Here is a 26,498-nt window from a genome sequence, read left to right as displayed (position 1 = left end):
TGTACTATGGGTAACACCGTGACCGTTGTAAGCCTTTCCTCTGAGGGGTGGTGTATAATTGTCAAGAAGAAGGTATGGCGCACGATGTAATTCAGCCGTGAGTTTTTTGTCGATAATGTCGGAATTCGCGCAAATATCACGCTTGAAAGAAGAAAATAAGAAGGTAACGACACAATTATAGACTGGAAAAGATAGGTGATGCGTTAATCTTTACGAAATTTTCGAACTTTCGTTTTAGGCTTTGCTGGAACGCCAACAGCGACTACTCACGTGGTATGGAGTTTACAAGACACTTCCTTTATTCGGAACTCTGTTCGATGGCTTTGACCTCTTTAACGAGTTATCGCGCATATTTATAGGCTTAAGGTCCTTTCTTTTGTTTGTTGTACAGTGAACGATTTAAGGAAGACTACGAGAAACTCGAGGCTTTATTGAACACTCTTCCAAACAAAACTTCCCACGAGGTTATGGTGAGTTTTGGTCAGCAGAGGGGAGGATGTTTAAATATTGTAGTAGAGTTTTGGGTGGCACACATAGTATGTAGAGGCTGGCAAGCTAAATTCATTGAAACCACGGGAACTGGGATCTCCAACCATTATGTAAATGTTTATTGCCTTGCACACCGTGAAACATAGGTCAACCAAAAGTTATAGAAACCTGAACTTAATCCTTCAACTCCCATGGGTAACCCTTCCACGAGTGACCAAGACAGAATTTCTCCTTACAATATCAATGCAACATCAAGCAGACAAGTAATGAGAATAAGGGAAGAGGAAAATCAGGGGATTATCAGTTGATCCAATACCAAATTCTCCAAACTAACATCACAAGAATTGTATAGCAGACAGGAAGGAGAATCGCTAAATAAATAAGTTCTTGGAAGTGAAAGGTTTAAGGGAAGGGATTATAGAAGTGCATTATTTTTGGGCTTCCTCATGCTTTCAGATTGGAGAAATTAGGTTAAACATAGAAGGGGAATCCATTTTCTCAGTTCTTAGGCTTCTAAAGGTATTAATGGGGGTAACTTAGCTACAGGCTGTAAGTTGCGAGGTTAAATTATTGCAGAATCTCTAACTCTGACAACAGAAAGTTGGGCAACATTTAAATAGAAAACCATGAATGCAAAAAAGGTTCTTTTGTCATCAGGTTCCATTTGGATCTGTAGCCTTTATGCCAGGAAAACTTGTTCACACTAATGAGATTATGGTGCTTCTTGGAGACAACTGGTTTGCAGAGCGTTCAGTCAGTCAAGCTCTTGAAATGGTGGAGAGACGAAAAAAATGTACTGTCATTTACTTCATGTACATGGTAATGCTTTTCGATGATGGAGGGCTCACAGAAAATTTGTTATTTTCAGTCTTGCACTTTTTTTTTTGTCTATATGTGAACTTGGCTGTCACATGGATAGGTATATTTCTGTATTTTTAACTCCCAGAAGTGATTAAAATGTAATTTCTCCCTGTAATATCCATATATTATCCAACAGGAATGAGAATACTAAAAGTTGTAAAGTAGCTGTTATCTTGATCTAACACAAAATTCCCATAACTAATTTGCATGGGAATGTGCAGCAGCTAGAGGGGAGAATTAACAATCAGATCTGGTGAGTTCAAGGGTTAATGACTCAGTGTTGCTTAGGAAGTTGTAAAGGATTTGGTGCCATAAGGTTTTTATGGTTTGATGATGACCTTGTGAGCAATTAGCCAACAGAGGGTTTTTTTACCTAGTGATGTTTGGTCTGATGAACTGAAAACCATTCAAACCTTATTGCTCATTGAAAAATGGTCAATTTTTTTAAAATGATAATATACACAAATGTCCCATGGAAATGTGCTTTTAGCTCATGGTGTATCAGAAAACCCCCTTATACACTTAGATTTTTTTACTAATTACTTCTTTTAAGTGGTGAGAACAACGTGCTGTTTTGTTTCATTCTTCTCATTTATTTGTATCACTTTGTTTAGTTAAAGACTAGATGATGTTGTGCAACTGCTTGAAGCTTTACTTGCATTATTTACAATGACCTTTCCTTGTTAGATCTGGAGAAAGATATCACTGGAATCAAGGAAGACTTGAAGAATTTTCAATCAGCATTAAGCTTTGCCTCAGAAATTCAGTCTGTTGCTGAGGTAAAGTGGCGAATCCACAACTTAAAATTACGTATTAACGAATTGATGTCATTTTATTGAGTAAATACAAAGGGTGCTGTGTTTGCCAATTCAGAGGAACTCGGATATGGTAAAGTTCAAAGAGTAATCTTTGTGGGGAAGTACATGTATGTTGTATACATATTTTGCAGGTTGCATAATTTAATGATGACAAATATTTCCATGCTTATCCTGAAATGCAGTGTTGAACTATTCAAATTCTGAAAATTATGCAACATTAATACCTGCTGTTTTGTTCATATAGGCATAAAGCCATTCTCTCTCAGTTAATAAATAAAAATAAATAATTTGAGTAATTTGTGCAGGAGATGCATTAAAATATTCCTATTGATCATTATGGTTCTTAGGAAAATTCAGAAGTAAAAGAAATCAAAGAAGAGCTTTCGTCACAAGAGGAGGAGAGATTTTTAAGTAAGATTTTTATTACTCTTTTGGGAAAATTCTATATGCATTTTTAAACTTGGTTTTAGAGCTGTCAGTAAAATATGCGCAGTGCATTAGATATGGGGCTTGAATGTATGAATTCCACTGATTCATAAATTGAGATTATTAACTGCACCCTAGGATGCCTTCCTGGTTGTGCCTCTGATTTAGAAAAGCTTTCCAGCAAGAGGGTGCCATGTTGTTATAACACCAAAATTAATTCTCCTATTTGATTTTCAAGGAACTGTGTGGCAGTAGGAAGTAATTGGGTGAATGACTTTATGATGAAGTTCTGAAGATTTTAACTAGAGAGCATAAACTGTGCCCCATGTTGGTGTGGTCTGATGAACTGAAAGTCAAGAAGTAAACCAGGATGAATATTATTTATATCATGCCAGCAGGTATAGGAAGGAACTTGCAGTATCCTGCATGACTCTTGCTTGTTGTTTGTCAAAAGTCACTTCAACTTTTATTTATTGGCAGCTCAACATTCTCGAAAGGCACATCCTAAAGCTGAAAGATTAGGTGGTGCAAAGAAAGTTCTAGGACTCAGGAGTGATCCAAAGGAGAAAGTTACGATGAAAGAAATTGAAGTGCAGAAAGTGTCATCAGAGGACTCGTCTTTGTTTGCAAGACTAGATGAACTGGAAGAAAAGGAAACTAGAAATGCTGAATTAGACCAAGTTGGACAGGATGATTCTAGTGATGAAAATAGTACAGGTGAACACACAAAGATACAAGGTGATGGAGAAAACGTAGAAAAGGAGGAAAGAGAAAAAACAAATGAAACCAAAAAGAAAGTTACTTGGAAGATGCACTATGTTAAGGATGAGACTGGAGTAAGCTCAACTGATTCCACTGCAAGTGAAGATGATGACGAGAATGATAACAACGACAGTGATGATATACAGACCACAATTTCAGTCAAGTTTAGCTCTTTGTCAGGGCTCTCACAAGGACGGGTTAGTATTAATTTTAAATGTGCTGTGTAGATGTTTTAATGCTTGTTAACCCTTTCACTCTTGAGATCTGGATTTCAATTCTTCTACATCTACATCCACATTTTAATACGTCTGTAAAGTCGTTAGACATCACACAGACGTTAAAAATATAAAAAGTATAAAATAACAACAATAGAAATAATATCTACCAGTTTAAGGTTTCTCATTAAAATACTTGGAAATCTTAGTTTTAAAAGTCTCTTCTTTACACTTTTCCTCACATTTTGTATAATTTTAGCTCTGAGAAATATGTGTTAAATCAGACATTACCCACTAATTGATATTTTGTTTCTATCTTCTCAACACCCTTCTGCCTGAAACTGTGTTGAAATTGTAAGGAGAAATTCAGTTTTGGTCACTCTTGGAGTGAAAGGGGTCAGTGAAGGTGACAAGAGATATAATGATCTAACTTTTTTGGCTAACCTCATGTAGGTACCAGTAATTTAAATGATAAATACATGACAACTACATGCAGTGCTTTCAATAAGACCCTGCACCGCTGGAGCTCCGGCTGGTATTCTGTTGTGAGTCACCAGGTATATTTCACCGCGCTCAAGTTGCGGTTATCCCATTCAAGTCACGCTCAAGTCACTCTCTGGCGGGTGCTGTACCGAGGTAGCCACCTATTTCAAATCTTATTGAAAGCACTGTACATGAAGGTATTAGTAAAACAGAGCAATTTTTCTGGCCCCAGTGATTACAAGTGTAGCATTCTAACCATATGCCCAGGCTGCCTTCTGAGTTGGTATTCTTATTCAGTGGAAAGATATAAATAATGTACTTGTTCTTCCTGGTTTTGACCTTTTGCTGTATTTGAGTTGATGTTTTGACTTGAACCCTTTACATCCTAATATCAGTATGCATATTCTCCATACTGTTCTTCATACAATTCCTAAGATACTGACAAGGAGAATTTGTTTAAAAATCAAATGTTTCTTTTGTTGGTGATCGTTTCCTTTATTCTTGTGACCTTAGCTTAATGAGTGATTCAGGGGTGAAATAATAATAATAATACTAAAATAATAATAAAACAGCCCACTTTGTCTAGAGCTCAAGAGATAGTACCCGAGTTTTAATATCATTCAGTACAACATAATCATCAATGTCCTGGGAGGGTACTCCAAAGACCTCAAGAAGAGCATCAGGGAGCTTGTTGGATCAGAAAGGAGTACAGCAGTGTTAGGTAGAATGCAGAAGTCTGTAGTCAGCAGTTCACTCAAGATTGCAAGATCTTTGAAAGTCATGAGTTGAAGACTTCATCTTAGCCATGTGTTATTTTGTTAAGTTTTTAAGACATTAGGGACTAGCCACTAGGGTTTTTTTTTTTTTTTTTAGAAGTTTTTTTTTTTTCTATCATTTTGTATTAGTTTTTTTTTTTTTTTTGGGGGGGGGGGGTACATATGTAAATTCTAAACATGTTAGTTGGCCACGTCTTAGACGCCCAGCTTTCGTGTATATAGGTTCTGGCATCCAGACGTTTTAACTGCCACATAATAAACAATATTTACAGAGGATATCACCAGTAACACTAAGTTAACCCTTTACCAGCTGGCAAAAAACCTTATAACTTGGCCATACAAAACTTAAGCTCACTTTGTTTTTCGTTATATGAAGTATCCCTTACAATATTTGCGGTTTTGAGACACCGTGGGTTCAGACTTTGGGGTCACGTGACCTAGATCAACTGCTCATGTTTGGATGCGTTCAAATCGATTTGTTTTCTCGCGTTTATAAGGCTGGCGTTTTTCGAGCCATTTTCCCTCGACAGAAGCCCTCATGACAGCATCATTAAGCTGGAATGTGGGTAGAGGCAAGCCTCTGTAATAAAATAGAGGTGAGAGGCGATTTCATGTAGACTGGACCACCAAAATGCTTTCATGGAAGCTTGGTGAGGTCACAAGTGAAGTTGTGTCTCTGGCCCATCTGTGGATGGCTACCAGGACCTACCAAGGCTTTTTGGGCCAGTTTTGAGTGGCAAAAGTCTCGATCGATATGATATTTTGTTGGTAGGACTGGGTGGCCTGACACTTATAATAATTTGTTAAAATGGAAAAGTGAGGTGTTGCCTTCTCGAGTTGTGGTGGAATTTCCCAGAATTCTTTTCGGTCATAAACGAGGCAAAGGTTGTGTTTGCGACACTAGCTTTCATCAAAAGGAAGAACAAGGGCTAGCGGATAAAGTAAGAAGGCATTTTCCAGCCAAACAGCAAGAGCTGGCCCTGAGGTGTGTTTTGAATGCAAACTTTTGATTTCTTGAGCAAGTTTTGATCTTAAAAGATCAACACTTTTTCAGTGTTGCTCTTGGAGCAGAATGCTGGATTTTTGGGATTTGTTGTTATATGAACGGTTCACTGCAATGGAAATCGGTAATCATTGTGGGTGTTTTAGGCTGCAATAGGTGTCTCATCACACAGCCTTGCAATGTACACACTTACATAATGTTGTCTCTTAATTTCAACAAGAAACAAATAACAACAGTAATAGTAGTAATTACTACCATGTAAGCATGGCTTGCTGGAAAAGGGTTAATTAGGGTGATCCTCTATCTGCACCCACCCATCCCACCCCAGGGGAGGACATCCATCACACAGTATACTCGTGCGTGGGAAATTAACGTCTCCTACCCCTAACCCTGCAGGAGACGGGACCTCCATTTATTCGTCTCTATCCGAGAAGACTACAATATCTAACCATTTCTTGATGTTATAGTAAGGTAGCATGTTCTCCTCATTTTTTTTAAGACCTTGAGTGTTGGTCCGGCCGGGGCTCGAACCCTCAACCTCCCGCACAACAGTCCAGTGCTCTATCCATTGAGCTAACCGGAAGGCGGTTGTAGGGAGAAATTAGATGCCAATAACTCTTCAGGGTCAAAGGGTTAATTCAATTCTTTTCTGATATCTTGTAGGCTCCCAAAGATTCTTGTGAAAAGCTCACCGTTACAAGCCCAGCAGACATCTACTCACAGTTCACTTCTAAAAGAGAATTAAAATCCATTTTAAGAAAGCCCTCTGTTGAAGAAAAAGGCAAAAAAGACTTTGTAGAGGATACATCTGTTACTGCGCAACAATCTCCTGCTAATATTGTCAAAGATAAGGTGCAGACAGAAGACTTCAACTCTCAGAAGGTTAGTTGGATCAACTAGGCTAGTTGGGAGGGTGTTAAATTTTGAATGATTGTTGTTGAGTAGTAAATTAGCTCACCCTCTAGAAGATTGCAGAGCTGATTCAGGAAAGGGCGGGAATTCAGCCCACAGTGGTGGTTATTGCCCTGTGCCCTTAGAGTTTATCACTTGTATTTGTTCTTGATTCAATTTTCAAAAGTTTGCATGAGGGCTGGGCAAATTGCTAGCACAATGCATAGTGCATTGGCTCTCAGTATGGAGGGACTGGATTTACATGTGAACCTGGGGTGGGTGATGTGTGCATTTTTGGCATAACACAATTTTTACATTACCCTCTCCACCCAAGAGTATAAAATGGTACCAGTAAAGAAACTACATGAGGGTGTGTGTGCAGGGGTGGAGAGAGGCAAGGGGAGGGTAGAGGGGAGGGGGGGGAGGGGAGAGAGGGGAGGAGAGTTTAGGATGTACCTAATATTTCTAGTTACCTTATTCTATACCAAGTGAAAGAATCACTTGAAGTTGACTGACTCTCTGGGGTAGTTTTACTACTAGTGATGATACATCTGCTCTGCACTTACTTGGTCTAATGATGACTCAATTCCATGCTTATACTGAGAACTTAAATTTGAGTTCAAGGTAGATATTCTTGATTCTGAAAACCAAGCACCAGTGTCTCTAGAATTAGGGTTTTGTGATGGATGACTACAAAAACACATCTTAATTTTCTTCGCTCCTGTGTCAGTTTATTGAAGTGCATATTTTTAAGTATGTGTTGATACCAAATAACTAACTTTCTTTGTCTGCCTATACCCTGATCAGGCATTCACAGGGAGTGTAGTTGAGAAGGCTACTGTGCAGATGATCAGACAAGAGAGTTCTCAACTGCAGGTATGAAAATATCATTTTTTACATCTCCTGAGAAAATCACTCTCAGTTCAGTCTAATCTATGTAGACTTTACAGACCACTTACAGATGCTCTTGATTTTACACTTTTTTTGAACAGTCAAGTACATCCCAACCAGGAAAGAAGCTTTCAAGATTCAAAGCCGCAAGACAGAAGCAACAATAAAATTTTCTTAATTGTGATAGTGGTCAAACTGCTTCTTGCCCAATGTTCCCCAAACTAGCAGGGCAGGGAACCATGTCACCAACCCAAAGTACTAAATCCCCTTAGGAACTTGTGATATCAACCATATCCTGAAGAGTGCAGGGCAACCCTTAAAAAGCATTTGAAAAAAATCCAACTTTGTAGAGGTAGTCTTTGATGGGTTCAGCCAGGAGCTAGAAGTAATCAGGGGGAAAAATTGCAATTTGTAATTACAATGGTGATTTTAACTAACAGCTTATAATTATAAGCTACACAACACCACATGCCACCCTGCTGGAAGTACTTCTTGGGCTCTATCAGTCTGAGCCAAACCATCTTCACATGGCAGTTAATGGTCCAATGAACCAAAAATCAAAGGTATCAATTTGAGAAGGGTTTACGGTCAAGTTGCCCTGAAAGTAATCTCACTTGAAATGAAAGTCGTGTCACTCCAAATTTTCCTTCATGTTCCTTGAAATGCTTTGAGAGGCATACTGGCAAAAGAAATGGGAAACTACCCCACCCAGGTGTGACACTTCAGTTATGCACACGTTACAACAAGGAAGAAACTTCAAACTTCCCATCTTTGAAAATTTATTTTCCTTACATTTTCCAACTCTTAAAATTCACACGGTATATGTGAATAGTTTTTTAGAGGTCAAAAATCTGTAAACACCCAGCACAGATCTTACTTGTAGTTGTTTTTAATGCATGGTTTGTATCATTCTTATTCACAGTGAGTAGGTGTTGTTTGGTTCTTAGTTCTGATTGCAAACCCCTCATAGACTTGGTAAACAACCAGTAAACTGTTGTTAAATATTTTCAAGCATTTTTCTGTGAAGCTTTGCTAGCTTGATCCTGTTTGGTGAAAAGTATAGTCTCATTGAACTGTTGTACGTCATCTGCAAACATATCCTCAGGGAGGGGGTCCTGGGGATCAGGGAAATAAGTAGGGAAGGGAGGCGGGTGGTTGTGTGGCTTGTAAGAATCTTGGATTGTAAGGAAGCTTCCTTCTTTGCCTGGACAATTTCCCAGCAGATACAGAATATTGTACTTGGTGTTGATACGAAGAATCTGCAACAGAAAAGGAAAAATTTCTTTAAAGTTGTACTTGGTGTTGATTCTTAAAAGAAGGCATATTAAATAAAGCTTATAATTTGTAAAGTTATTGTACATAGGTTCATTATTTCATTTTCTTTAAGGCCCTTTTTTCTACTTAAAGACTCTATTCTAATTTCAATTCTATTGGTTTCCAAATTGACACTACTTGTTCAAATTACTTTAACAGCGATGAATGTACAGCTATTATTTCCCATGTGACCAGCCATCCTCTTTCCAGGCCAGATTCTTCCAGGATCCTGTGTTTGAAATAAGAAAAATAGTTATTTATACTTGAGAAAAGTAATTCAGTACTTCTTATTAAGTGGTTACTGCTTACAACAAAACATAACTGTCAATAACATATCTTGTATGAAAAAGAAGACTTGAATGCTTTAGCACATAACCTGAGAGGAAACTTCTGCATGCAAGCTCTTCTATAATAAGAGACCAGAAATTATTTTTTGCCCAGGGGAGGGGGGGAGGGGACTAGGGGGTATATGGGGCATCTAATGGTTTTCAGGGGGAATGGGGTGGGGACCGATAATCGGAGTATAAAGGGGGGACAGTAGAAAATGGACCAAGACTAAAAACAATACAGAGTGTAAAAGAGGGATCAGTAACTATTGTGACACCACCAAAATACTCTTACCCCCCAGTGACAAATAATGACCTGTTACTTAAAACTTTTAACTCCCAAGATCTGATTTTCAATTCTCCCCACTAGCTGCTACACATTTCCTTGTAAATTAATCAAAAGAATTTGGTGTTAGATCAAGATAACGACTTCTACCAGATCAGTTTGAGTATTCTCTTCACCAGTTTGCTGGATAATGTATGGATGTTGTAGAGAGAAGTTACGTGTCCATCACTTTCGGGAGTTAAAGAAGATTTTTATCCTGTGTTTCATACCTGCCCTCCTCCTGTTGCTCCCATTTTCCTATGTGTTTTTGACTGGCCATGAGAAGCTGGTTGGCCTTTCATCTTCCATCTTTTCATTACACCTTGAAATCCCCAGTCAATTCTTCATTGATGAGCAAAAAAAGAGGGCATGATGTTACCAGAAACAAAACTTCAAGCAGTATTTGAAAGAATGTCGCTAAACTGTGGCTGCAGGCAAATTTCATAAGCTGGGGAAAGGGTGGCTGCCAGCAAAATTTAAAGGCCAATACATAAATTCTGAAAGCTACATTGGATTAATCTGTAAAAAGTACATAATAGATAGACATCATGATAAGGGCAGCTTTTGCTGATGTGGACCTCCTAACTACGTGCTAAAATATTAAAAAAAAAAGAGAACCTAACAACAATCACAAAAGTTTTTATGAAGTATAAAATATAGATCATCTCATAAATAATTATTAATAAATAATCAAATATAAATATGAATCTAATAAATAAGTAATTGATTTTAAAAAATAATTACTTTCAATAGTGTGTAAACTCTTCAGTTCTCCTATTCAAATTATTGCATTGTCCCTTTATGTAACTAATAGTTTCCATCAATCTTGATTTTTTTTAGAGCTAACTTAAAAGAATTCATATTTTTTGCATTTCTTTCCTCTGTCCAGATTATTCCAGGTAACTGGACCTCTGAAGAATAAAGATTGTTTACCAAACTCTGAAGTTGTTGTATTCATTTCAATTAGTTTGTCTTTTCTGACAGAGATCACTTGTTTAAACATATGAGATAATCTATGACATCCATCAGGGTTTATAATTTGAAACATTTCTAAAGCAAGTCTCTTTTTATAGATATTGCTGATGTTCTGCCAATGTACCTTCTTTATTACATCATGATCTTCCAAAGATGAAGGGAGTCTCTAGATTGATCTCACACTTTTACATGCAGTGCTTCAATGAGTTCAAAAGCAGAGGTTGAACAGTTTCCCAATACAGATATACAGTAATTTATGTGTGGTCTAATCAACTTGAAAAAGATGTTTAAATTTAAGGCTGAAAGAAAGCAACCTACGTGACTCCTTGAACTTTAACATGCTGACCAGGATAGAAGTGAGCTGCATAAAGGGGTGTTCCTGTTAAAATTAGAACCAAAAAAAAAAAACAAACAAACAAACTCAAACCAAATATCAGTTATGAAGTAGACTCATTTGCGTGCAGGTCAGGTACCTTTCACTTCCAGAAGGTGACTTTCCTTTCTCTATCAGTATTTTATTATCTCAAAATCAGCAATGAAACCAGACAAATTAGTGATAAAATTTAAAAATACATTTTCCTCCTTTATACCTGGACAAATTAGTAATAAAATTAAAAAAAATATATAGTTTCCTTTTTCACACCTGGTCGAAGAAGACCATTTTCTGTGACAGGAAAACTTGCAACCTTTTTCTTTGGATTAATGCCAAATTTCTTGAAGTGTCCATATTGAGATTTTCTGATCTATAAAGCAAAAGAAGGAAAGGAAAATTTGTTAATGCTATTAGAGAGGGAGGTATCATGACCTTGATCAGGTGAGGGAAATTTTTTTCAATACTGAATGCCAGATGCTGAATCATAATTAATTAAGAATGCTGGATTTTGCTAGCAAAAGAGACAAAATCCCAGCTGGAGTTGTGGTTGCTTTGGCCTTACATGATGAACATTGGAAGCTGTAATTATGGTACAAGACTCAAAGAATTGCAGTCATAAATAATTATGAGAATACATCTATTGTCTCTCTTAATCCTGCTTATGTGTCCAACACTTAGGATGAAGTGAATATTCTATTATCAGGGTGGGAATCAAAGGGGAAAAACTGTCCAATCACTCTTCTTATAGTTTTCATGGCCCTTGAGTTCTTGCATGTCCAAAAATCCTGTTTTCACTAAATTATAGCCAGAGTCTTTAGAAGTACATGTATTAGCAACCTGCTTCCAATTCTGTTCTTTTGATCTATACTTGATTGCATAATTTGTGCTCCTAATTACCAACCAAACTCTAACCAAGAACTAGTCTTAAACAATCTTCTCATGTTGCAACTAGGAAAATTTGTATATGATATTTGCAAACATGTTACTGAAATTTGCTGATTTATTGACCATTTAACTCTCACAAGTGAATAAAAAGTAACTTCTCGATAAAGAACCAAGTAGTTGATGAGTAAAGACAAACATATCAGCTAGAGTAATGATAAACTGTAACAAAAGATTCACCAAACTTATTTACAAGGAAGCGTATTATAGCACCGGAAAGGTACAATCATGAATCAGATTATAGGAAGTTACTTTACTCACATTATACAGCTGTGTTTCTTCTACTGCTCCAACCTGAAGCTCTGTTGAATCATCTCTACCACCGAGGTCTCTGCTGATTCTTGTTGCAACAACTTGACAGTCCTTGATCTTTGAATAAATGTTGAAAAGTGAAAAACTACTGCAATCACTCTGTTCAATCATGATTCGTATATAATGCAACATATCATGTACTTATGTATGAACTGCGGTTATGAAACGGTCAGTGGTTCGAGTCCCGTACAGGCCTGAAATTTTTTTCAGGTCTGATTTTCACTATTGCTCAAATAGTGCTTTACTGCGAAGGATCGTGCACATATACGTTTCATAACCGCAGTTCATACATATGTTTCATATGTTTGTTGTTGTTTGATTTATCATCTACGGGTTCATGTCGAATTAATTTGATGGCCTGCTCTCAGTTGGCTTGTTAGCTCAATTGGTAGAGCGCTGCACTAGTATCGCAGAGGTCAGTGGTTCGAGTCCCGTACAGGCCTGAAATTTTTTTTTTTTTTTTTTTTTTTTTTTTCAGGTCTGATTTTCACTATTGCTCAAATAGTGCTTTACTGCGAAGGATCGTGCACATATACATATCATGTACTCTTACTTCAATTCTGACCCCCAATTTCTTTGGGTCTAGGTCACCCAAATAAATCAATTTTTGTCTATTATTCTTCCTTTCAAATTCTTTGTGTCCTAATGATATGACGTTATGCTTCAAAACCAAAATAGTTAATGGTGTAGAATAAGAAAAAGTAACAGTAGAGCCTGCAAATAATACAGGCTCAGTAACTATGCAGTGGTATGCATAGCAAATGAGCCTGTATCAGTATCTGACGTTAAGAATGACTAATTATAAGTGTATGCGAGTGTTGCTTACCCCTCATATTTTTGTCAAGTTTCTTACAAAGATTTCTCATTACCATCATCATGGATATATATATTTTTTATTATTATTATCCTTATTATTGTAACTATTAACAATATCGATATCATTATCATTTCAAACATATCTGTGTCACCAACTGTAAACATCTTCTGTGTCATGTCCTCCCACTAAAACAACATATTAATTTAAGAAAAAAAAAATCACTGTACATAGTTCCGAGCAACTTCAGAATACCCGTCCACATCATTTACATGTGTCGGGAGGCTTTGAAGAATGAGGCATAACACAATAGACGCTATTCTTATTTAATGACATGTAAATGAGTGGCCGGGTATTCTGAAGTTTAGCCCATAGTTCATACATACTAATACTATCATCATCATCATTATTATCATTATTACTGGTTGTAAGTAATCATTATTATCATTACTGGTTGTAAGTTTCTAATATAATAGCCAGAGGGGTGAAAAAGGTAAATTGAATTAAAATAATAAGCCGTTATTACCTCAACCAGGGTGACAGGCTTCCTTGTTCCATCCTTGAGCCACAAACAAGACATTCCCAACTTTACTCCTACCAACCCAACTCGTTTAGAGTCCGGAGTCCATTGAGCCTCCGCAGGATTTATAGACACAGGAACCCTAGATCGGATTTTTCGTGATTTCTTAATTTCTTGTTCGACATAATCTGGAGAAATAGGCTTTTTCCTGGGACCTTGCAGTAAAGTAGGTTCTACCTCATAAACTTCTAGTAGATTCCTTGGTGAATCCACCTTCGTGTCAACTTCTTCTGGCTGTGCTTTTGCACTAAAAAATCGTCTCTGTGTCGATAATACTACTCTAAAGATATTCCTGTTGAAAGCTGAGGTACCTATTTTGCGTACAGCTGAATGAGTGTTGGACAAAACCCGTAAAGTCCATCTTAGGCGAAGCGGACCACGGGAAGCCGCCATATTAGATCTCTTACTGTTTCCAGTCTTTTTCGTTCCGATCAAGGTGTCCTTGTTCTTGCTCTAGAGGAGGGGAGGGGTCTGTGGGGTTGGTTGCCTTTCAGCGCATCTAAAATATTACTTCGGACTGTATTTCCATTATTTGTTGATTCAGTAACTAACATCTTATCTCGATTTGCCCTCTTGACTGGGATGTCCATTTTGAAAAAGAACTAACTTGTGAATGGGAATTAGAGGTACTTCGTTTAATAAGTTAATATTGGCGCAAAGTGTGGTTACTAAGCGACCGCAGAGCTTCTAAACAGCTACAAAAGTCGCTTGATCAATGTTCCATGACTATGTGATGCTATAGTTACTGATTTGAAAAGGTAATTTTGCCACTTGTTGTGCAGAGAGCTTTGAAACCAAGATGTCCGCTTTTCTTAGACGAGCTTTTCGTTCGATATGGAAAGTTCTACTGGGCAATCACTAGTATTACAGTCGAATGTAACGGATATAATTGAATCTGGAATCTCGGTAAACTTGTTTCTGTTTGGCGAAAATTTGGTAGAAAAGGCTTTTAAAGAAGCCCAAGAAGAGGTTCGTGAATATCACGATAGCGAGAGTAGTTTCATTGGTGCAGGTAACTTTGTTTGTATTTGCGGTCACTGAAGTCCAAAAGAATGGAAAAGTGGAGTGAAGTCGTAAAGTTGTCATATGAACAGTAGCGATCATTGGAATCCAAGTGTTTAGTAAACAGAGTTTATTTGCCAAAGGCAATATGTATATATACTTTCAGTTTTAAAAGTTCAAATGCCTAGTTAGGAAACCAGTTAAACCACGAATACTGTGAATTAGAAAGTGATCTTAAACTTTCTTTTACCTATTGACTGCTTAAATTGAGTTGTGAGAGTACAAATTGAGAGTGGACATCTGAGACGAGTAATCTAATCTTTTTCTCATTTGTGTTTGCGATTTTCTGCACAGAAGCTTACTAAGCCTGTGTTGAGCACATCCAAAGCATTAGTTTGCTTCGTTTCGTGTTTTGATTGCTACAAATTATTCTTTAAATCAACTTTCAAATGCTGTTGTTATTTGTGAACTGAGTTTTTAGTTAATTTAGCTAATATCAGGCAAATTATTTCAATCAGGTTTTAATGAGGTCTATGGGAACAATCGATCTTGTTATGGCCGTGTTGAATCACTGTAAGATGTGGACTATCACATGCGTGAAGGGGGGGGGGAGGGTTGGGTTGAAGGGGAAAATTTCCATTGGTAGTAGTTGTTAGAAATCTATGGCATGGGCATAGGATAAATTAGATCCCAGACCTAAACATTTTTACTGAGGAAAAATGTGCTCATAGAATTGTTCACAAACTGTGGAGTTGACTTCTGTCTTTAAAACACCAGCAACACTCAATCATATGTGCTTTTATCTGTACTGTGCTGATTAAGACGCTAATTTACAAATAGTTATGACTATTCACATTCCCTTTTCATCTGTGTTACTTGTTTTCAGGTTTTATCGAATACCAAAAAGGAACAAAAAGACAGTAAAAATATCAATTGGGCCTGGATTGAAAATGGACAACTCTACTATTGCACAGACAGAAGAACAAAGAAAGGAAGCTAGTGATGATGAGTTTGATGTGGTCGATGCAGCACCAATTTCAAACTTGCCAGCAAGTAAGATAAAGATAAGTGAGAGCCCTTTGGCAGAAATGCAGAGTCAATCTAAGGATGGAAGTAAAGCACCAGACTCCATCATTCCTCAAATAGAAGTAGATACTGTGACTACACTGAGTGGTTCAAGTTCTGAAGAGGGCAATGGCAGGGAAGAGAAAAAGAAAAAGAAATTAAGAAAGAAAAAAGAAACAGGATCGGGAGGGTTAGAACAAGATGATGATGAGAATGATAAGCTGAAAGATCAGATTGATAAACTGACGAAGGAAAATGAGAAAATGAAACAGGATGTTGAAAGTTTGTCAAAGGAAAAATCATGTTTGGAGGAGAAACTGGCAGAGGAAAGTAGCAAGAAAGCAAATGAAAAAGATGAGGTGAAAGATGAACTTTATAGACTAAAGAGAGAAAATGAAAGAATGACACAAGAAATTGAAAGTTTGTCAAAGGAAAAATCATCTTTGGAGGAGAAACTGGCAGAGGAAAGTAGCAAAAAAGCAAATGAAAAAGATGAGGTGAAAGATGAACTTGATAGACTAAAGAGAGAAAATGAAACAATGACACAGAGAATAGAGAGTTTGTCAAAGGAAAAATCATCTTTGGAGGAGGAACTCAATGAGAAAAGAAGGAAAGAGAATAACAAAGATGAAGATATCAAGGAACTTAGAAATAAAATAGACAGCTTAACAAGTGAGAATGAAAATCTGAAAGCAAGAAACTCGTCCCTGGAGAAAAGCATAGAGGAAGAGAAGAAAAAAGTTGAGGTAATAATTAAAGCTGATCTAGAGGTCTGTTGATTGTCTAAAATCTGCACAGCCTAAAGTAGACTTTGTTTAAATGACAGGTTTATATGCACTATATATATTTAAGCAAGCAATGAAATTAACTCTGTCACAAAAAGGTACCTGAACCAGCCTGGGTTTCAATAACTTTTTGAAAAGGCTGCTGTCAATGATGTGATATATAGGCCTCACTGCCATGAGGCAAAACCCAAGGCAAAACCCAAACATAATAGCCTGCTCAATTAACACTAAACAGCCAGTGGTGAGAGATCTTGCAGGTGGGGCTGGAAACCAACTTCTATTGAAACCTCTGCCTAAATCCTCAAATATTAAACTCTTTGAGGCAGTAGAAGGAAATGACAGATACAAATGAATTACAAGTAGGAGCTTTCACTTTAACATAGTTCATTTGAACAGAAAATTTAACTTAAAAACAATTGCAATTAAATGGTGTCTTCTATCTTTTTTTAAGGTACATATAGATCAACTTAATCAAGAAAAAGAAGCCCACAAACAAGCTATTACAAACCAGACAGCTGATCTTCTTGAGAGTAGTAATGCTGAGGCACAAGAAAAAGATCAGCTAATTACTCAACTAAAGGAAGAAATCTCCAAACTTCAAGAACGAATTACAGAATTAGAGAAAGGCCTAGAAAATGCTCAAAAAGAAAAGGAAGAAATGATTTCTACCTCAAAAGAGGCTGTGGAACAACTACAGGCTGAGAACAGAAGCAAGGAACAACAGCTAGAGGATGCCAAGGAGGATGTGAACAGGTCACGAACTTCTTTGCGTGATCAAGAAAGGATGGCCAGTGACTTGAAAAAGGAGAATGAATCGCTTAAAAGTGAAGTGTCCTCATTGGAAGCAAAAATCAAAGAGAGCCAGGAAGAACTAGAAAAAGCTCACAAAAAGGAACAAAAGACTCAACAAGAAAACTCTACCCTTCAAACTAAACTGAACAATGCTGAGATACGTAATAGTCATCTAGAAAGTACGATGCAGAAGCTCAGTAATGAGAAAAGAGAACTGGAAGAGGTGCAGAGATCATTAGCTGAGCAGAAAATTACAAAAGAAGCTCAGAGAAAACTTCAGGAAAGGATCCGGGAGCTGGAGGAAAAGGTGATCAAAGTCAATGATGATAGAAAAAAGATCAAAGCAGACTATGAAGAGGCTGTAAAAGCTTTGGAAGCTGTTGACAAAGTGGTAGGTTGCAAAGAATATTGTAGAACCTTATATTATGCTAGAGGGTAACCCTGGGATGGTTTAGTATCCCATCCATGGGGGAGTAGAAGTACTCCTACTTGCCTCATGCTACAGAAACTGAAGTAAAGCACCCGCCTAATGGGCCAATGGGCTTGTAAACAGATTTTACCTTTATTATTACCTTTAACCCCTTAGACCCTAAAATCACATGAGTATGCAAGTTCTCTATACTGTTGTCTATGCATTCTTGTGGTACTTACCATTACAAGTTAGAAGAATTTGTCTAATAAACAAGAGCCTCTTAAGTTTGCAATCATTTCCTTCATCATGATCATGGCAACAATTTTTGAGTCAGAGGCTTGAAGGGTGGGTGCTTATTCATGGGGGGCACTTTTTTTGAGGTTGAGGGCTGTGCCACTTAAGAATGCATTTGTTGTGCAGTTACTGACAGTTCTTTTATATTTTTGCCACAGTACCGTGTCAGAGAGGATACTCTGGAAAAATACAAAGTCGATTATGAGGATGCAATGGACAAGATTAAAGAAAGTAAGCTAGTGCTGCAGCAGTATTTAAATATTATAATTAAACAAAACTTATTTTTGAATGAAATATATATGACGAGAGAATGGTACGTGTATTTGAAGCTGTAAATGATGTATTGTCTTTGATATAAAAATAATTCTTTTACATCATACATATGTAACCGTCAAATGACAACTTTAAATAGTTAGAATGTTAAAGTTTAATGATTTGATCAATGCTGTCTCAATTACAGATGAAAAGGAGATTGAAAAGCTAAAAAACAATCTTTCAAGAAATAAAGAGAAGCTTACAAGAGCTCTGGAATACAAAGCAGATCGAGAAGAACTCAAAGATCAACTCAGGAAAAGTAAACAAGCAATTGAGTTACAAAAAGAGGAAACAGAGCAGGCCAGAAAGGACTTAGATGAGGAAAGACACACCTTGAGAATGGCACAGTGAGTGGTACATCAGTTTTTATTGCACTTACAGTTGAACCAGAGCATAGATTTTCTTTCCTCTGAAGTGCAAGAACTTATTCCCCCCTCCCCCCACCCCCCACAGGCATGTGAACTTTTGAAGATTAGTACATTCCCATCCCAGGGCCAAAATTGTGTTCAAATGCCCCACCCAAGTGCTGGATTTGTTCCTAAATTTTTAGGTAGAAGGCAATATAAACCCCTGTGACTTTCTTATAGGCCATTTGTTCTGAGCCATCTGCTCGTGACAATAGTCAAGTGCCTGTGGATTGCTTAGTGGGGGATGTAGAAGCTTGGAAATTGGTCTGCACATTATGTCTAGAAACTTGTATTTAAAATGAATAATAAGAAAAGGTGTTGGGTTGATCATGCAGCCTGTTATTCTTCTTTTTTTTTTTTTTATCAGAGCCAGAGCTCAGGAGAGGGGAAGGAAAATTCAAGTATTAAATTTGGAACTCACGGAAGTCAAGGACACCTTGCAGGTTTGTTCTTTGGTATATTCTGTTTTTGTTTGTAAATATGAAAAATATTGTATCATGCTTTTTAGGTGAATAATTATTTTCTAAAATGTTTCCCTTTTCATTTTCCATTTACATTACTCATGATGTTCATGACTATACTTTAGATTGCCAGGAATGTTATTGATGAAAAAGAAAACAACATGAAAAGTTTAAGGGAAAGTTTGGAAACTGAGAAAGAATTGAGGGTCAAGCTGGAAAAGGTAGGTCAGGCTTACAAGCAATTTGTTTATTAACAGTAAAAATGTAGCAATGACCAGTCAATTTTAGAATTGAAAAAAATACGAACTGACAATTTTCCATTTTCAACAGGAACTAGACATTAAGTCACATATTGAGAAGAAACTGAAATTTACAGAAGAAGAGAAACACAGAGTTGAATGTCGGTTGAAAAATACTGAACTGGAGTTGAAGGAAACTGAGAAAAGTCTGGAACAATCAAATAGCAAAAAAAGAGTAAGTTAAGTTATAAGAAAGCGTATCGTGTACCAGAATTGAATAGCCCTGTCCAACCTCCCCTCCCCTCCCCCCATAAAAAAGATGGAACATAGTGTTATGTGGCAGCCTCAAAAAGTGCACTGCCAAAGGCCAAGACAGTCTTTTTCATTTCATCTCAGCCTTCCACGCAGGCTACGCTGTCAGCAGTGTGGCATGAAAACTTTATGGTAGTCTATAAATTTTAGGAAATAATTTGAGTATATCAACAAAGTTGAAATGGTAAATTGGCCACCGTTACGATTATAAAAGCTGACGTTTCGAGCGTTAACCCTTCGTCGGAGCGAAGGGCGAAGGGCTAATGCTCGAGACGTCAGCTTTTATAATCGTAACGGTGGCCAATTTACCATTTCAACTTTGTTGATATATTCAAATTATTTCGTTACCCCCACCGACGCAGCCCCAAACAGTTTCTTTAGAAACTATCAGCCTTTATTCATTTATAAATTTTACGGATTAGAGACGTTTCATGTTTTGCGGGAACAAAATTTTGCAAATCAAGATGATACACTGTAGCAATTTCTACAAGGAAGATAATGTTTGCGATATTCTGTTTAAGCAGTGGAACATTTGAAAGGAAAGATGCGTAATATTTTTTACACTTTTTAACTGGTCGAATATTACAGAGTGGGCCTACATGGTAGGAGATCCATAGATGGATATTACGAGTGAGTCAGAAGATAAAGACAATGACATGACAGACTCCTGATTTTTCCCACTGAGCTTCTTCCGACTTGATTGGGCCGTGGGTCGAACATTTTTGCAGCTTTTTATGTTTCGCGTTCTTTTTTTTGGTTGGAACTTAATTATCGTGGGGATCGAAGACTCCAAAATCTGCAAAAATCGAGGGCTGCAAATTTTTTTGTTACTCGGTATTTATTTACTATGATATCTCAGTAATAATAATAATGATAATAATAATAATAATAATAATTTAATATTTATATTGCGCAAATTAACATGTGAATATGATCAAATGCGCATCACAATATTTTTCGGGGGACTTTGGCCGGACTGCATCAGCAGTTTACAAACAATCGAAGGAAACTTATTTGAAGATGCCCCCTCCCCCTCCAATTCTCAGCTTATTCTTGCAAGTGTACCATTGCTGTTTGCACAAAATCCAGACAATCTCTTTGTCTGAATCTTTTTTCCTTATAGGAACTGGACCAGAACATAGAGAACTTAGAAAATGAGAAGAAGCAACTTAACAGTGAACTCGAAGGAAAATCAGCTGAAATGACAACCTTGAATGGACGCATCAAAGAGCAAGATAAAGATCTGGGTGACAAGTTAATGGAAATTGTACGGCTTCAAAGCGAAAATGATGACCTATGCGACCAGCTGGAGGAAGTATTGATATCTTACCAGAATGACCGCGACTGGTGGAAGCACAGAGCTGATAAAGTTTTGGGGTAATTGTGAATATGAATAAAACCTGCTATTGAAAAATCGTTCAACCATAACCATTTCAGCAAGGCAAGTGTTTCAGGGCAAATCTACCTCTCTTACCCTGTTGCCTTCAGTGTGATTCCCTGACCGGTTTTCACTGTGGAGATTACATTTCAATTTGCATGGGGAATAGCGCAGCAGCCCTTGTTATCGCATAGTTTTTTGAGTCATGGAGTCCTCTTTGCGCAGCTCCTAACCACTCCAAGAGAAGGGGAAAAAATAGAAAGAAACGAATGAGACTGATGAGGAATTGCTCAACAGCCAGGTTCATGAGCAATATTATTCAAAACGGCGGCATACGTAGTCTAAACTCTTCCAATTTCAGCGGAACGAAATGTGTCAGTCAGATACTACACATCAAGTTCACATAAATGACGATCGATATGGCCAATAATGCCTCGCACTTGAAATTTACCTCTATATATCGCGTGGTGTTCGTCAAAATTCATTTTGAGGTAATTGTAAAAGTTCAAACTTACCAAGAGGACAGTCTATTTACTCGTGTCTGAATTTGTTTTCATTGTGTTTTCTGTTTCGTTCTTCAACAGTCGGCAGATATTTTGGGGAGCTATTCTTCAATTTTACCCTCTATTTTTACCACATTTGAAGAAAATTTTTAACCGATAAGCACGTGTTTACATGTTACGAATTTAAAACACGTATCATAATTTCTTGTATAATTTCCAGAAGATGTCGATGACACCTTGTTTTTGGGTTATACCTCTCATTAACTGATACGCACTTACAACAGACAAGTTGGATCAAAGTCCACAGCTGAGCAGCTACGTACCTACCCCTCCCCTAACAAAAAAAAAACCAGTCAATTGATAACAACTTTGTGTTGATGTTGGAGTGAGATTTATTGATAAGAGCAATGGCTGAATTTGAAAAAAAGTGACAGCAATTCTATAGAAGGGAAAAAACCCCTCACTGTAATCTGTAGGTGTTTCAGGGGTTTTTTTTTTACAAACACCTTTCCTTGCAGGAAGAGGCCTAAAAGTGCCCCACCCAAGAGGAGGCCACGCGGTGAATTTCAAAATGGCGGATCAAGTTTAGCTCGTAGACGGTTTGGTCACAAAATGGGTCCACCGCGTTTGAACCAAAGTTACATTAACAGCTCGCATAAGGTAAACAAAAATCAATGTTAGTCTGACTTTGGAGTGTCATAAAAATAATTTCATAGCAATCAGATCAGCCAATCAGAAAGAGTGAAATAATCTCGCAAGAGGTCCTTTAGAGTTAAAACAAATTGTATTTAAGTTGCCAGTGATATGGAAAAATGCCAGTGATCAAGTCGAGACTAGGGTCAGCTTTGCATTTGTTTGTTGCAGAAGGTGGTGTTTCAGAGGGTAACCTTTTTTAGACTAATGACAGAGCGAAATAAAGCAAAGCCTTAGCGATCTTGCATATCCTGCAGAGTAGGTGTAATTTTGGAGAGCGAGTGTGCAGTATTTTCATAGCGAAAATTATGGCCGTAATCTTTTATATTAATGGAAGCGGAAGGCTGGAAAAATAAATTTGTACCAAGGGGGTGAGCGACAGATCGACAGTGAAAAAATAAGGAGGGGTGCTACTGTGCTACTGTCGACTCTAACTCCAAATTAAACATGGCCGGTTGACAAAATGATCGCGCGCTTCGTAACGTTAACCGCTTGCCCTAATAAGACGCCTGGTTTGAATTTGCCTTGGCTGCAATTGAGAAATGCTCCAGCAAAAAAAATTCAGGAAGAGGTTCGAATTAAATATTTAATTCTGTGGCGGTAGATTGGACCAATGAGACCTGCACCCGCAGGAGAAGAACAGACACCTCAAATCATAAACGGAGATCTTGCTGACGGCAGCCCAGGACATCTTTCAGCACCGGAGACCACTCCCAGACCTCCAAGTGGTTCTCTTCCAAACAAGCCGAGACCAAAACGTCCCATGTCGTCATATGGTGTCAGGTCACACACACCTTCGCCGGTTTGGTCGCGTGATACGATAGGATACCACAGTGATATGGGTGGTATTTCGGAGGGGACTGGTCTCAATGGCTACGATGCTGATGATGAAATTTTCTCTTCGGGTGGTGTTCACAAAGGAGACAAAGTTATGATACAAAGTAGAGTAACCGGTAAGAAGTGATAGATGTGAATGTATTACTATTTTCTGTCCCAAGCCTCTAGCGGTTTCGTTGTTTGTTTTCGCAGTTTCAAAGTGTACGCAAAATCTCCAGTTGTGCGTGCTAAGACGTTAATTAAGATTCTATAGCACATCACGATTAGGACTTTAAACAATTTTTTTCAGCGAATCATTGACGGCAAGATATGGTTTTGGTTTCCTTAAGCGCTGAAGTTTAAACTTACGCGGACACAAGGGGCCCGATCCTAAGGATAAAAACGTAGCTGATATAAGTCATCTTCATGAGATATCACAAACCAGACTTAATACAAACAATTCTTCATTTGACTCTGATGATGACTTCCTCTCAGGTTATGAAAACGTCTGTCGTTACTACTAGCAACAGCCCTTTTCAAGACTATTCTAACCCGGACGACCAGAGTTCGCCATCATCTGATGACTTATTTGTTGTCTCTCTCTCTCTCTTTAAAGGAGAAGAAAAGATGAACTTGACAGGAATGGTGAAGTACGTCAGTAAATTTGGCAGTGGGGGAAGTATATTCGTGGGACTTAAAGTTGATCACCCAGGTAAAGAAGCACGGCTCCCGGGCACTCTTTTCTTGGCTGTATTGAATGGCCGCATCCAATAGATGAAGACTATTACACATGTTTACACTTCCAATTTTGAAGTCCCCGGAGGTTGACAGCTCATGAACTTCAGGTCTGTGATTCAGTTCTGAGAAATCCGAACTGAAACTTTAACCTGTAATTTTGCCTGTTCTTGCCACATACAAGCCCTTCATCTGTGCATTTCATCTGTCCTTCGCAGTTCTCCCATACTCTGGGGCCGCGTTTAAAAATGAAATAGAACGCAAGATCTGAGGTTATTTCAGTCGGCGTAAAAACCTTATGAGTGCAGTATTAGTAAAAAGCAGTTTTGTCGGGTTCAGTTGTTGGCCATGGGTGAAGCTGATCGCGTGAATTGGTAGTGTTGAAAAAAAAAAATACCTCCATGTTTCTTTCGAACTTTTTTTCCCTTGTCTCTCTAATCTTGAAACCTTTTATTTCCAGGTGGGTTTGGTGGCCAAGAATATAGCAGAGTGAGACTGTCAGACATACATGCTGTTATGAATCCTCGGGTAGGTACTTTTGAATTTAGCAAGCATTGTTTCGTTGTTAGTTTTTCCTCGATGATTCATACTGCAAGCACAAACTACTCCATTATCGGTTCCATTAACTTGAACTGCCAAGGATACAAAAAGGAGGTCATAATTCGTCACTAGTGAATGGATAAAAAAAGGACTAACAAAAGCTTTGGGAAGTAAGCATTTAGTTCGACTTAGCGCGGGATGTTGGAGTTTTAAAGGGCACATTCATCAATGGGCTACAGTTAAATGATAGGGTATAATGTTCATGTACTCCAAACACGATAACATGTGTTCCTTTTTAACAGTTACGTGTTTTGCGCGTGCATTTTGTAAGCTTGACATAAACACTACACGCGCGTTTCACGTGCATGTGATAGCGCAGTACGTGTAAATAGTTCAGTACTCAATAATGAGAAATCTTAGTAATATATATATATATTTTTGTTTTTTGTTTTCAGACTCGCAACTACTCTCGCATCAGACCTTTGACATTTGACTGAGTGCTATACCTAGCACACTGTCAGCCAGTCCTATCCAGGACACCATGAATCAATTTTAATCTGGTTCCATTGCATGACCGCAAGTCGAACAAAGAAATAAGCACGTACAATCGTCAGTGTTGTCCCTTTGCACCCTAACATCAGTATCCATATTCTTCATACTGCTCTCTGCATATTTCCTTTGGTGACTGACAAGGAGAATTTGTTTAACAATCAAAGCTTTTTAGGTTGGCGATCATTTCCTTTATTCTCGTGACCTTAATGAATGATTTAGCAATATTATTACACGACTCGGGCAGTCAGAGGGCCAATAACTAATATCAACCAATCAAAATTCTCTGTTACCGGTCAATATTCTCTCAGTATTGGACCGGGCACGGTCCCGAATGATACCGCACTTGTGTCCCTTTGAACTTCAGTCGTGTAATAAATCTCTTATTAACCAAGCTTGCTCGGGACCGTACTGGAAGAATATCGGCCCTCGGTCTTTTTTGTACGGACCTCGCCGCGCTCGGTCCGTGCTGTCAAGACCTCGGGCCGATATTCTCCCAGTACTGCCCTCGCGCTCGGTTAATAAGATATATGTATTGTAAGGAGAACTTAGATGCTGATCACTGTAAGGGTTAAACGGGCTAAATGGGCATTTCTTTTCTCTTAACTCACACTAACCTTCCTCACAGACGCTAAGAAAATAATTAAATTATTTTTTTGAATTTTTTCGCTAGATATATTCATCCACAGATGACAATGATTACTTATATACGATTGTCTTAATTATTCATGCATTTTAATGTTTTCTCACAAAAAAATTATTCTTTGGTAAAGCAAATTTGACAAAAATCCGCATATCGTTATTATTATTATTATTTTATTATTTATTTTTTGGTATATTCTAGTTTTTGTGTAGTAGAGCTTTCAATTATAAAATGACCAACGATTTGAACATTTTTTTTTCTTACCAAATATCTTAAAACAACGAGTGTTTTTAAATTTGTACGTGTATATAGCGCCGGATAATTTGATGGACTTTCATACAGCCGCGTGGTAGTTGTAAACGTCTAAAGTATTTTTCTAGCTATTATAAATCGTATAAAAATACATTTAACTTTCAACTTGATTTTAAAATACCCTAGATAAGTCATACAAGTAAGAGATATTAAAAATGTGTTACGTCACGCTTGTGTACTGTTTACTGAATGATTTCCAAGGGTAAGGTTTATCGAAGGAGTTCTCGTGTAATGATCAAATAATTAGACTAAACACGAATCTAAATTGATATCAAAGACACCAAAGTGGCTCCAGTGATAACAGTTCTTTCTCGAACTTGCGTTAAGAAAATAACTTGGTAATGGTGGTATTTGTGTCAATAACGGCGCGCAAAGATGGAAACAGCGCCGTTTGAAAGGCTCCATTTTGAGTTGAAAGCTTTGTCTTGACTCTGACAGCTCTACTTATCCTTGAGACTGTAAAGGACGTAAAAGGAGCAATACTCCAACTACTTACTTTTCAAGAGTGAAAGCAAGTACGAATGTAACAGCGGATATGGACTCTCGAGGGTCTGAATCCGCTAGAACAACGGTTATGAAAGGTAAACACGACAATACTGAGGAGTAACCTAGGATGAAATGAAAATCTGTCCACGATGTAGAAGCAGTACTCGTTGTCGCTTCGTGCTT

General features: G+C 37.7%; 2 protein-coding genes and 1 pseudogene across 4 annotated transcripts; 2 read left to right on the top strand and 1 right to left on the bottom strand.

Moving 5' to 3' along the window:
- The first annotated feature begins 31 nt into the window (after window positions 1–31).
- Window positions 32–7,799, top strand: LOC111321070 (uncharacterized). 2 transcript variants are annotated; one of them, XM_088755621.1, is made up of 10 exons: window positions 32–163; window positions 239–273; window positions 392–470; window positions 1,147–1,282; window positions 2,038–2,129; window positions 2,516–2,579; window positions 3,075–3,553; window positions 6,497–6,715; window positions 7,532–7,600; window positions 7,717–7,799. In XM_088755621.1, the coding sequence occupies exons 1-10, from the start codon at window positions 116–118 to the stop codon at window positions 7,780–7,782; spliced, it is 1,287 nt and encodes a 428-aa protein (XP_088611747.1). In that variant the 5' UTR covers window positions 32–115; the 3' UTR covers window positions 7,783–7,799. The 2 variants fall into 2 exon arrangements, with proteins under 2 accessions (XP_088611747.1, XP_088611748.1); XM_088755622.1 differs by lacking the exon at window positions 239–273 and having other exon boundaries at window positions 54–163.
- A 578-nt stretch (window positions 7,800–8,377) lies between these two features.
- LOC111321071 (uncharacterized) lies at window positions 8,378–13,990 on the bottom strand. The gene is made up of 7 exons (XM_022923854.2): window positions 13,523–13,990; window positions 12,132–12,239; window positions 11,199–11,298; window positions 10,874–10,934; window positions 9,811–9,922; window positions 9,081–9,158; window positions 8,378–8,874 (listed from the first exon to the last, which is right to left on the bottom strand). The coding sequence occupies exons 1-7, from the start codon at window positions 13,967–13,969 to the stop codon at window positions 8,623–8,625; spliced, it is 1,158 nt and encodes a 385-aa protein (XP_022779589.2). The 5' UTR covers window positions 13,970–13,990; the 3' UTR covers window positions 8,378–8,622.
- Window positions 13,991–14,392: 402 nt separating this feature from the next.
- On the top strand, window positions 14,393–25,997 carry LOC111321078 (uncharacterized; annotated as a pseudogene). The gene is made up of 14 exons (XR_015999474.1): window positions 14,393–14,596; window positions 15,465–16,389; window positions 16,880–17,611; window positions 18,085–18,157; window positions 18,387–18,588; window positions 19,016–19,091; window positions 19,235–19,330; window positions 19,440–19,583; window positions 20,784–21,037; window positions 22,060–22,201; window positions 22,839–23,187; window positions 23,667–23,762; window positions 24,246–24,313; window positions 24,781–25,997. The product of XR_015999474.1 is annotated as an uncharacterized LOC111321078 (transcript).
- The last annotated feature ends 501 nt before the right edge of the window (window positions 25,998–26,498 follow it).

The sequence above is a fragment of the Stylophora pistillata genome, chromosome 3 (assembly GCF_964205215.1).
Source record: "Stylophora pistillata chromosome 3, jaStyPist1.2, whole genome shotgun sequence".
Taxonomy (NCBI): Eukaryota; Metazoa; Cnidaria; class Anthozoa; order Scleractinia; family Pocilloporidae; genus Stylophora; species Stylophora pistillata.
The sequence above is the reverse complement of the archived record's forward strand: the minus strand, read 5'-3'. Positions and strand labels throughout refer to the sequence as shown.